The sequence below is a fragment of the Vigna unguiculata genome, chromosome 3 (genome assembly GCF_004118075.2).
Source record: "Vigna unguiculata cultivar IT97K-499-35 chromosome 3, ASM411807v1, whole genome shotgun sequence".
Classification (NCBI taxonomy): Eukaryota; Viridiplantae; Streptophyta; class Magnoliopsida; order Fabales; family Fabaceae; genus Vigna; species Vigna unguiculata.
In genome coordinates, this window is record NC_040281.1 from 49,628,419 (window position 1) to 49,640,639 (window position 12,221).

Sequence of the window (12,221 nt, forward strand, 5' to 3'; positions counted from 1 at the left end):
GAAAAGAACATAAAAATGAAAAAAAAAAATCTTAATTATTTATATAAAAAAACAGTTTAATAGGTTTTTGACTTAAAAATTTAACTAAGAATTGGTGAGACATGGGTGATTAAATTATATATATATATTTAAGGTTGATATAATGAAGAGTCCTAGAGGATTGGGTAAGTGTCCTTGAATGATGAGTAGAATAGCATTATAATTTCTCCAACCACCAACTTTACAGTCTGTTGTCCCATCTCAATGCGCTTTTAATAGCATTTCAATCACATGACCCCTTCAATTGCCATGCTGCTGTTTCAAAACTTGTACGCAATTTCCTCTCATTTATTTATTTATTTTACTCATGCCAACGCAAAACTAAACTCCAAAACAACTTACTCCTTTTATTTTAATCTTCAAATAATAATTCTTTTTTTTTTTTTTTAACTTTTTTGGCGTGCTTAATTCTCCAAAGGACATGGAATTATCCTAATCCATTACTAATTATTTTCCTTTCCCTCCTCACACCCACCCTGCTTACAAAAAGCATAAGTAAAATTATGTCCACACCTCACCATCAATTACTAACTCATCCCCCCACAATAACAACTCTACCTTCTTTATCAATAATTAGATTTTTTTTTTCAACAAAAATCTTCAAACTTTTTTCTTTTATAAACAGTTGAAACCTGTAAAGTTTCTCAAACTGTATTAATCAAATATATATTTATTTACTTCTACTGTCTCAATTATAATTTTTTGTATCATTTTAATGTTAATGTTTATAATTGAATTAAAGTCCTTTTTTTTTTCTTTTTAATTGTTAGAATCTAGTTTTTTCTTATCAATTGTCTTTACCTGTTCTTCAATTATCGTTTATTTAAATCACGTGTTAAAGCATAGCTTTTCAAAATACCCTTTCCCTTTCGAAGTGTACTAATCAACCGTATTGTTTTTTTTTTCCAAAGTTTCACTCTTCAAAACCTAATTTGCACCTTATTTTTGTTTTTTATTCATTTTTAGTCGAGAAGGTTCGATTCACGGTAAAAAGAACTTATATTTTCTGTTAAATTTTTTTTAAAAGTACTACAAATTTTTTATAAAAAAATTACAAAAAATTACTATCAATATTTTTGTGAAAAAATTTGTATAAAATATTTTTCACAAAAAAAATTGTAAAAAAATATTTACAATTGTATAATTTTGTAAGAAATAATTATCCACAAAAAATTTAATTATTAATTAAAATTAAAAAAAATAGTAAAAGAATTTATTTTCTTTCAAAACTTTATAACAAACTTCCAAGAAAAATTTCGTGTAATAACAAAAAATTAGCAGACTTTACCGATTTATTAAACTTTGCAAAGAATTAAATACTTTATCAAAAACTAGTGGAAACACAATTGATAGAAAATATTGTTTCTAACAACTCCTAAACTTATTAATAAAAAATAGAATAAAGGGTTTTTGTTTATTATTTTTTGCAAACAAGTTTTAATTATTCGACAGGGGTGTATCTAATTTTACATTATTCAAACGTTCAAACCAATTTTGTTAAAAGTTCCACATCAATTAAAAATAAAATAAATTTAGAATATATAAATAACAGTAAACTTATCTAATAAATTGATTTTCTAAGTTTAAAAGAGACTTATTATTAAAATCGTTCAAAATCTTTCCTTGAAAAATATGTTGAATTTTATAATATTAAATTAGATTTAAAGTTATTTTTAAAATTATTTTAACTAAAAGACAAACACAAAATCTTTTGGTCAGCTTTGCAATACAAAGTTTATTTATTTATATTTTTGGTGGATGCACCCAGTTCATAAATTCAGGCTAATTTTCCTGAATTATTGTCTGTCAGATTTCTTCTTCTCAAATTGTTTTTGCTAAACGTTCCTGATTAGGCTAGACAAGTGACAGTGTTGGTTGAAATGTCACCTTTATCACTAAAATTAAATTGAATCATATGACTCATGGTGCTGTACTTATTCTTTATAATACTTATACGTTTGTTTTTTGGACAAGTAACTCAACATTTTCAGACTTCGCATTTTAGCGTGTATCCATAATGTTTAACTCTGTCAGATGTTACTAGAAAAAAGATAGGGCCACGTCAGGATAATCATCATGTTACTTGTATCAGGTCCACAAAGGTTTATATATATATAAGAGGAAAATTATTTTATTCGAATTGAACAAATAATTTTTTAAAATATCTGCTATTTATTAAATTAAAACAATTTTACGGGAATTATTCACAGAGTTCATACTTTTTCATTTTCATTTTGGTCTACAGGTATTTATTTTCAATTTTTGATATCTCTTAAATCCTGACACATTTTCCAAACCTTTATTTATCACCTGAATCACCGTTTTTGTTTCATTATAAAAAAAAAATAAAGACAGTTGGATTGTGCAAGCTTAATTATAGCTGGTGTGAAAAAGTTATATTTGTTGTAGTAAATTAGTAATAAGTGAATTATAATGTGATAAATTTGAGTGAAGAGCTTAAACTGTAAAATACTGGTTTTAAGGAGAATTTGAATCGATAAATCTGGCATTAGTGAAAGACAGAAAAGATATTATTACTTCTGTTACCGAATACTTTGTCGCAAAACCGTTTTCAGTTTTAACTAATTAACTGACACAGGAAGAAGGTGTGAAAATAAAAATTTGTATTAAAAAAAGAAAATGTTTGAGAGGGATAGAGGTGTGATTGAGCACTTTACATGGCTGGACTCACGTGGTCTGCATCATGACGATGATCAGGGACCGTTGAAGTAAGTCAAAACGAGAAAGCGAGGATCAAACGGTAATTACGCGGAGCAGAGTGATGGGCCCACTGGGCCTCGAGTAATGGGCCCACTCGAAGAATGGCTCCCGGCTGGCAAGCATGTGGCGCTTTTTGCAGAGATCCGACCGTTGCAACGCAATTTACGGCGTTGCCACTATCAAACCAAAACGGAAAGTGACCCCTCCATCAAACACCAAAATTAATTAATTATTTTTATTTCCTAATCGAATAAAACAAATTGCCAATGCACATATACTGTGTCCCTTTCTTAATTTATAGAACAACAACACACAACAAAGAACGCTACGGTCCCAACAACGGCTAAATGCACAGTTTTATTTTATGCCTTTATATGTTTGTGTTTAAATAATGTAGAATAATTCAAATTCTCATATTTTGAAAATATTAAATTATATATTAAGTTAAAATTTAAATTGTAAAATATAGTTTTGTATATTATTTAGTAGTGAAGAAAGAAATGAGAAGGTGTGAACTGGCTACTGGCTGTCATCTTTGGTTGAGGTTGATCGGGTGTGTGTCTGCTACGTACTTACCCTTTTTCACACCACACCTCACAGTGCTTCTTCTTCTTCTTCTTCTTCTCCCACTTCCCTCTTATTTCTTCTCTCTAGTTTCTACCACTCTCAAACTCTTCTTTCTTTCTTTCTAAGTTCCTTTGATAATGTAAAATCAGAGGAAAGGAAAAAGCTACGCAACTAACTTGCCTCTAAATCCTTTTTGAGGGAAAGAAAACCCAGAAAGTTCCACACAATGTCTTCTTCCACAGCTTTCTTCTTCTTTCTCGTCAACGTCTCCTTACTTCTCACCCTCTCCTCCGCTGCGGATCCATTTGTTTCCTACGATTTTGAGGTCTCTTACATCACTGCCTCTCCACTTGGAGTTCCTCAGCAGGTTCTCTTTCTTCTCTCTCTTGCTGTATGTTTAAAATCTCCGGCTTTACTTGCAGATCTGCATCATGGGACGCTTCTAGATAGTAATGTCGTATTTTAATACTTGGGTTAGTGAAGGGTTGTTATGTTATGTGAGTGCAGTTACGAGGTGTTTGTTTGTTTGTCTCAGTGACAGTTTGGTAGGTGGGTGGGAAGAAAGAGCTACGGGGTTTTGCTGCTGCCTCTCATGTCTTGTCTGCATTGTTTTTGCAGGTCATTGCTATCAACAAAAAATTCCCGGGTCCTACTATCAATGTCACCACAAACAACAATGTTGCCGTCAATGTTCGGAACAAATTGGATGAGAGCCTCCTCCTTCATTGGTATGTTGCTTTTCTGTTCAGCTTCAAAGCTTCATATGGAGCTTAGATTTGCTTACTGAGCTCAACTTATGGAACTTTCTCGAGACAGGTCTGGGATTCAGCAGAGGAGGAGTTCCTGGCAAGATGGTGTTCTTGGCACCAATTGTCCCATTCCTTCTAAGTGGAACTGGACTTACCAGTTTCAGGTAAAGGATCAAATTGGAAGCTTTTTCTACTTCCCTTCCCTTCATCTTCAGAGAGCTGCTGGTGGATTTGGGGGTTTCATTATAAACAACCGACCCATCATTCCGATTCCTTTTGATACCCCATATGATGACATTGTCGTTTTTATTGGAGATTGGTACACCCGCAACCATACGGTTAGTGTGATGGTTGAATTTTTTGGAAACTCCTATTTTTACTAACATTACTACAATTCAGTTCATACTAGTCAAGTAAATAATAACACGGGTTAAACTGTTTGTTACTGGTTCTGCGTTGGAATGTAGGACTTGAGGAAGGCCCTGGATGATGGAAAAGATCTTGGCATGCCGGATGGTGTTCTCATCAATGGGAAAGGCCCATACCGATATAACGATACACTTGTTCCTGATGGCATCGATTATGAAACAATTGAAGTCCATCCTGGTAGGCTCTTAGAAAAGTTTAATTTAAATTTGTTTTGTAGTTTCTCTAATGTTATGCTTCTTTTGGAGTATGAACGAGGAATCCTTGACTAATACGCATGTCTGTATTGTGAGAAAACAATGGGCAGAAAGTTAGGAAAAAGCAAGCGAAGTCTGTCTTATTATAGTGGTGTATATAAATTTTGTTTGGATAAATTTGTCTACAATAAAAGAAAAATGTAAAATGAATGCAGTTTTTTCTTAGAAGCTACAATAAACTCATACACTCAACTTTCCACACACTTCTCTAACTTTCCAAAAGATGAATTGTACAAGTTAATTTTAGTTTATAAGAGAAACAATTTATTTTACTTGCTTTTTCTTTTTCTTAACAAGTGCATAGGAAGAAGTTTATCCAACGCAACTTGGTACGTTGATTATATCTGTCGTGTAGATGTTTATGATATTGGAAAGAAAAGGTTCTTGTGGTTCTCACCGCTGTAGCCATTTATAATTTGTTTCCTTGGATGACTTTGGCTCCGGTATTATGTCATTTTTATATAATGATTTTAATGGTCATCACATGATGTACAACAGGAAAAACTTACCGACTTCGTGTACATAATGTTGGAGTATCAACAAGTCTGAATTTCAGGATCCAGAGTCATAACTTACTTCTGGCAGAGACAGAGGGGTCTTACACAGTGCAACAGAACTACACTAGCTTAGATATTCATGTTGGGCAATCTTATTCTTTTCTTGTAACCATGGACCAAAATGCAAGTTCAGATTACTACATTGTAGCAAGTGCCAGGTTTGTGAATGAATCACGTTGGCAAAAAGTTACTGGAGTTGCTATCTTGCGCTATACAAATTCCAAGGGGAAGGCGCATGGTCCTCTTCCACCGGCTCCTGATGATCAATTTGACAAAACTTACTCAATGAACCAAGCAAGATCCATCAGGTCTGTGCTGCAATTTTATGTACTCATTTGTTCGTGCTGTATGTAGGAATACTGTCAAATTGAACAACAATTATTTTTGGTATTAAGTTTTTCTGTACTGTTTTTGGAGGTTTAAGTGGTTAAGGAATTCTCAGAAGTGTTGAGCCTCAAAATATTCAATGCTTTTGTAAAAGCAAATATAAAACTTTAATATATTATTGTTATTAGTGAATGATAATTCCACAAGAACATATGTAGATTAGATTCTGAAATTTGAGAATTAAAAGTTTTTATCTCTCACTCGTGTATTCTTTTGTTAACTGTGCAGATGGAATGTATCAGCAAGTGGTGCTCGTCCTAACCCACAAGGGTCTTTCAGATATGGTTCCATCAATGTGACTGAGATTTATGTACTAAAAAATAAGCTACCTGAGAAAATTAATGGGAAGAGGCGAGCAACCGTCAGTGGAATCTCTTTTGTCAATCCTTCGACTCCAATCAGGCTTGCTGACCAGTACAAATTGAAGGGAGTATACAAGCTAGATTTTCCCACCAAGCCTATTACTGGACCACCTCGTGCAGAAACATCAATCATTAATGGAACCTATAGAGGATTTATGGAAGTTATATTGCAGAACAATGATACCAAGATGCATACTTATCACATGAGTGGATATGCATTTTTTGTAGTCGGGTACAAACTAATTCTCTATCTTTTAAGTTCCATTTGTTTCAGGAACCAATAACACAACTCGATTTGCTGCCTGCAGGATGGATTATGGTGATTGGTCTGAGAATAGCAGGGGCACGTATAACAAGTGGGATGGAATAGCTCGCACTACAGCTCAGGTATTTTATCTTAGATTCTGTGTCTGACTCTATTGAACACTAAAATCATTGAAACATTCATGTTTTCCAAAGCTGTCAAATGCTTCACTAGAACTTCTGTGCTGTTCATATCTCAAGTTCATAGTTAGTAGTTTCACATTCTCGCTTAGGCTCCTGGGGAAGTCTTTGATTCAAGGAATTTGAAAAATTGGAACTTTTTTGCTGCAACTGTAAACTTAATCACTCTTGTTTATCCTGTAGCTGACTGACGTACTGGTTTGGTCATGCATAACTCATAACCTCGGATGAAATGTAGAATTGAGTTGTTCCATTAATATATGTAATCTGTGTTCTCTGTCATAGCTTCCACAATCTGTTACATTTTCAAAGTTTGTTTTCAAGTACGTACCTTAAAATTAACTGATGCTATCCTTCAGCATCATGATTCGTGAATGTTATAATCTAACATCTGTTTGTTTCCAATGTCTCATTCAGGTTTACCCTGGAGCATGGACTGCAATTTTGGTTTCCCTTGACAACGTAGGAGTATGGAATCTCAGAACAGAAAACCTTGATTCATGGTACCTTGGTCAAGAAACATATGTCAGGGTTGTCAACCCAGAGGTTACCAACAAGACTGAGCTGCCCATTCCAGACAATGCCCTCTTCTGTGGTGCCCTCAGTAAATTGCAGAAGTATGTTACAAATCTTTCTCCTCCAACTACCACCATTAACTTGGATTATGAATGGTTATAAATTGAGGCCAACTGTTTTGTTTTCTTTTAGGCCTCAAGTTATTGCTTCTGCGGCATCACCAATCAACGGGAATACCCTGAAGCTGTTTTTCACCTGGCTGATTATATGCGCCTGGATCCATATATTCCAGTAAAGAGCACATTCCGGGTCATCCTCTCTTAGTTGCTTGCCGGTGGACCTTTTGGCTTGTTGGTGAGGTTTGTGGTTGAGTTCTTAGTTTTGTAAGTCTTGTTTATATTATTGATCTTGCAGTGGTTTTGACTTGTATTCTTCCTATTAGCTTTTAATGGTTGTGGTTCCGAGTTTAATTTATTGGGACTTGTGATTCTTTTAATGCCTATAGTTGATGTAGTAATGACAATTAATCACACTCTCTCCATACATGTAACTTTACCTGCCGACGAGATTTGCATCGTGGTCACTTCCTCCTCCTTTCATCTTTATGTTTGTGCAATTTTGTAGCCATCATGCAAGGTCAAAGATGCATGGACCCAACCGAAGATTCTTCTCTAGCTGTTTTACAGATATGATCTAGCTAGCATTTCTTTAAAAAACAGAAGCAAAATGGGAAACAACAAATTGACATAATGACACGACCAAACCGAACATTTTTCTCTAGTACGTTTGCATGGACATTTAGCTGGATTTGCCTCACTGAGCTTGGTAGATGCTATATTTTAGCTTTGAAATTATTCTCCTGCACTCTTTTTTCTCTATATTCTTCATTTTTCTTATGACTAATTTTTGTCCATGAGGGGCCGTTACAGCTTGTTTTCTTGCCCCCAGGTTGAAAGTGACAGTCCATTAATTTTCAATCACAATTTCATCTCTCCACAGATAAAGTTTAAAAAGTCCATGACTTTAATGGAAAAAAAAAAAGTGAAAGAAAAAAGCCCGTGCTTAACATGCATGTAAAAATTGAACTAAAAAAATGTGCACGATATTTGCGGATCTTGTAAGCAGTACAGTGATAAAATAAGTCACATGGGCTCCAATATGCACAGTGATAAAATAAGTCACATGGGCTCCAATATGCACATTTACTTTCTTGAATATGAAAGTTTTTAAATAATGTTGTTTAGAATGTTGGTATTTTGTTTAGAATGTAAATAATGTTGAAAAAATATGTTCTATTACTTTTAATATTTATTATTTAGTTATTTGCTTGTTGTAGACTTTTATTGTTAAGAATAATGTTCAAAATAAAATTCTTTTGAATCAAGTTATAGTTAAAAATCATATACAAAGAAACAATTAATTAATTTGTGATAATTTATTACTTTACTATATATATAAATCATGTCATTGATTACTTTTTTTAATGTAATAAGAACGGTCAACAATATTTTACTAACGTTCTCAATAATATATAACACGATTAATTAATGAAGCATAAACATGTTTAATATATCAAGAAGTCCTAACATTATTTTACAAAGTTCAATCAGATTCCTAAACTAAAAGAATTACAACTGAATCTTTGATTTTTCAACATTTTTTATTATTTCCTCTCTAGAACAAGTAAAATTGTCGCAAATTTGTATTTATTTCAAGTTGCCATAAATTGATTCCAGGAAACAAGTACAAAAATTGCATAATTGTAAGGACTGAATTACAATTCTTTTAGTTTAGGAATCAGCTAACTTTTTAAAAATTAAAGTAGCTGCTGATGTATTTAAACCATCTAAAGTATTGCAATTATTTTCTTTATTCATTTCATTGAAATGTGTTATTTGATGTTCAATCACGTCAATAATATAATGACTAATAATATTTTATTATGCGGTGTACTTATTTTCCCCTTGGACATCCTCGATTAGAAATTTAGATGTTTTGTAAATAACATGTTTTTAGAATATTACTTGTATATTCACATATATTTGGCTCGTAAGTGATTTATAAGTTTATTCATCAAAATTATTAGAGTATCATGTAAGCACAATTCTTAGGTTTTTTATATTTCTTTCAATGAAATGAAAAATCTTGTTGAACAGAAAAGCATATTGAAGTTGTTTTGAAATTAACCAACGTTTTGGACTAAATGAAACATACACACAAAAAAAAATGTTAAACATTTAGCACCACTTTCAATGCAGAACGAAGAAGAGTTTGGGCTCCCAAACGGGAAAACAAACACACCCTTAACAGTTTGTTAACAATTTTACTAAGAGAAAAAAAAATCCTAACTTTCTAAATGCGTTCATAAGATAAGATCAGAACTATCTTAACAGCTATTAATATGATAGATGAAAACATAAAAATACAATCAACATTTCTTTAATTATATTAAATAAAAGTTTTGTCAATTATAGTAAATAAAAAAGAGTATACTTGTTTTCTTGAAACTATAATATTTTTTTATCATTATAAATTACTATTTTCATTAACAATAGTATTATTATTATCAATTCAATTTTTATTTTGGAAAATATATTTTTGAAATAAGTGGACTATATTTTTAAATGTTTGATTTCAATTAAAGAAAAATAATAATTGTTAGAAATCTTATTCTTAAGAACATCGTTTCAAAAAGACAGTCTAATAGGAAAAGAAATATCCCTTTCATGAATCACATGCGAAGATTTGGAGAAAGCGTCCCATATGTGAATGTTACGTTCAAATAGTATCAACACGTTACATCCTTAGATCCCAACATTTTAAACTACCTTTTCAACTCATCAAACAAACCAAAACGTCAAAACCACACCATATACATATACCATCATTATCTTAAATATTGTTCTCAAATAAACAAATTTCATATATTTTTTATTTTTAAAAGAAAAGCTTTTAGGTTTTAATTAAATTTGTTATTTACTTGTTTATTAATGAGATGATGTACTTTTAATTGTAGTTATTATTGAAAATACTTAAGTACACTTTATTTATATATAAAAAATATAAAATATAAAATAAAATGAAAAAAAACCCTGATAATTCAACTTAATAAATCAAGATTTTCTACTTATTTCACTATAATAAGCTAATAATCCTTTACAAACAAATAACAAATCAAATTAAATTAAGTCACTTTCAGTTTGACACTCCTAATTCGGAGTTGTTGATAAAGAGGGAAAACGCGTGAAAAGAAATTATTGAAATTTTGGGTCAAGCTTGCATAATTAACAAGTTTACTACGTTTCATTGTTGGAAACAGTGTTTCTGAGGAAAATATTGCAGAGTACAGTCTGACAATTGAAGACAATATGTGAGTGGTACTGTGAAGGGACATGTGATTTAAGGCTTTTCTTTCATCTTTAAAATCTACCTTCGTAGTTTCATTCTCTTTATTAAATCTTTAGTTTATATATTATTACGATAAAATACTTCATTAATAATAATTTTAGAATTTTAATGGTTAAAAATTGTTAGTTATTATAATTATCTATTTAGATATTAATTTATAAAATTAAAAAATTTTAATTACTAAAATAATCATTATTACAAAAAAAAATTATAATTGATTATTAAATTGGTCACTAATTAATCAAAGAACAATTTAGCAATTAAGTCATTTTGATAGTCAAAACCTAAATAATTAATTTTTAGTGACCAATTTTCATTAGTAGCCAAAACCATGGTAACTAATTTGAAAAATCAATTTAGTAACCAATAATTTTTTACTTTGTAAAATAGTATCTAAATTAGTCATTATAGTGACTAACAATTTTTAGTCACTAAAATTGATTACTAACGAGACATTTTCTTTTAGTGATATTATTCATGTATCATTATAAAATACAAATAAATAAGATGACTTCTCAAGTTTGATAAAACTTATTTTTTTAACATAAGAATATACCAATATAAAAATGATAATAATATATTTTCGCATATATTTCATAATATAAAATCTCAATCTTATTTTTTATTTACTAACCGAGAATTTATATAGATAGTGTATTTTGTATTATAGTACTATAATTAATATATACATATATAATTATTACATCAAATATTAGTTGTTTTAAAAAATAAATAATGCCTATTAATAGTATGTAGAGTTGATAAAAAGAGATAACTTAACTTATTTAGATTCAACTACTCCATACTGGTAAGAAAAGTGAGTCACTTTAACCTTTTCATTTTAATAAGTCAAGAAATGTCAACGTGCTCATGAAAACATATGTTAATTAATCAGATGGGTTGATTCATTTTTAAAAAGTAATATATATATATATGTAAAAAGGTATAATGAAAGTATTAGTCTTACTTTTCTGTTTTTTAGTTTGTTGTACTAACTTATATATGCATGTCATATACAAAGTACAATTGATATTGATAATGTTAAGGATGTATAGGAAGATTTGAGAAAATATTCTTCGGAGGAATCACTTTCAAATTTCAATTTTGCTACAATAGATACATCTATTAAATAAGGGGAGAGAAGTGTTTTATTTCTATAAAGATTAAAAAATTTAATAGGAAGAACTCGAATGTTATAGGTCAATTCTCACATATTAATATGAAAGAAAGATGTTAGAAATTCAAATGTAAGTTTAAATCTCACATTGATTAGAAATGAGAAAGTAGAGCACTGTATAAGGATAATGACCCATAAATTCATTGTTAACGTTTTTGATTGAGAATAGTATCAATTTCTGATGTGTTTAGACTCAGGTCTCATTGATGTTATATTTTTATAATAATATTCCTTTGTCTATAAATCTAACAAGTGGTAATTGTAACTCGTGGTTGAATATGTTGGAAAATTGGGAGAAAATAAGAGGTAATTGGCGTTCTCTTCTTTTGATATATGCATATAATTATATTGCACTTGGTTGGTTCGCTTTAGGGTGAAAAAAGGTTGAGATGCATGCGCAAAGAGTCGAGAGTTGAGCGTGTTAAGATGTTGGAGCAAAAGTGTGGAATTTTGCTTTGAGAGGAAAATATGGGTAAGAAAAAGTGAAAAACAGTGTTAGCAGTGATTGGTGGAATGTGGGGTTATGTAATTATTCTCAACATTCACTACTCTTTTTGCTTATGCTACGTAGAATCCAATGCCCCACTAACATCAATTATATGGCTACAGAT

At 30.9% G+C, this 12,221-nt stretch overlaps 1 protein-coding gene across 1 annotated transcript; it reads left to right on the forward strand.

Annotated features, from left to right (window-relative positions):
• The first annotated feature begins 3,269 nt into the window (after positions 1-3,269).
• Positions 3,270-7,617, forward strand: LOC114178078 (monocopper oxidase-like protein SKU5). The gene is made up of 9 exons (XM_028063775.1): positions 3,270-3,694; positions 3,946-4,055; positions 4,144-4,414; positions 4,544-4,682; positions 5,258-5,624; positions 5,932-6,297; positions 6,374-6,452; positions 6,927-7,126; positions 7,218-7,617. Exons 1-9 carry the CDS (start codon positions 3,554-3,556, stop codon positions 7,318-7,320), a joined length of 1,776 nt encoding a protein of 591 aa, XP_027919576.1. The 5' UTR covers positions 3,270-3,553; the 3' UTR covers positions 7,321-7,617.
• The last annotated feature ends 4,604 nt before the right edge of the window (positions 7,618-12,221 follow it).

What these genes read in the sequence shown, in the direction of transcription:
- LOC114178078 (XM_028063775.1), top strand. Translation starts at nt 3,554, where the DNA reads ATGTCTTCTTCCACAGCTTTCTTCTTCTTTCTCGTCAACGTCTCCTTA. An exon ending in GGTACACCCGCAACCATACG is followed by an intron (nt 4,415 to 4,543) that starts GTTAGTGTGATG and finishes GTTGGAATGTAG; the next exon opens with GACTTGAGGAAGGCCCTGGA. An exon ending in AACCAAGCAAGATCCATCAG is followed by an intron (nt 5,625 to 5,931) that starts GTCTGTGCTGCA and finishes TTAACTGTGCAG; the next exon opens with ATGGAATGTATCAGCAAGTG.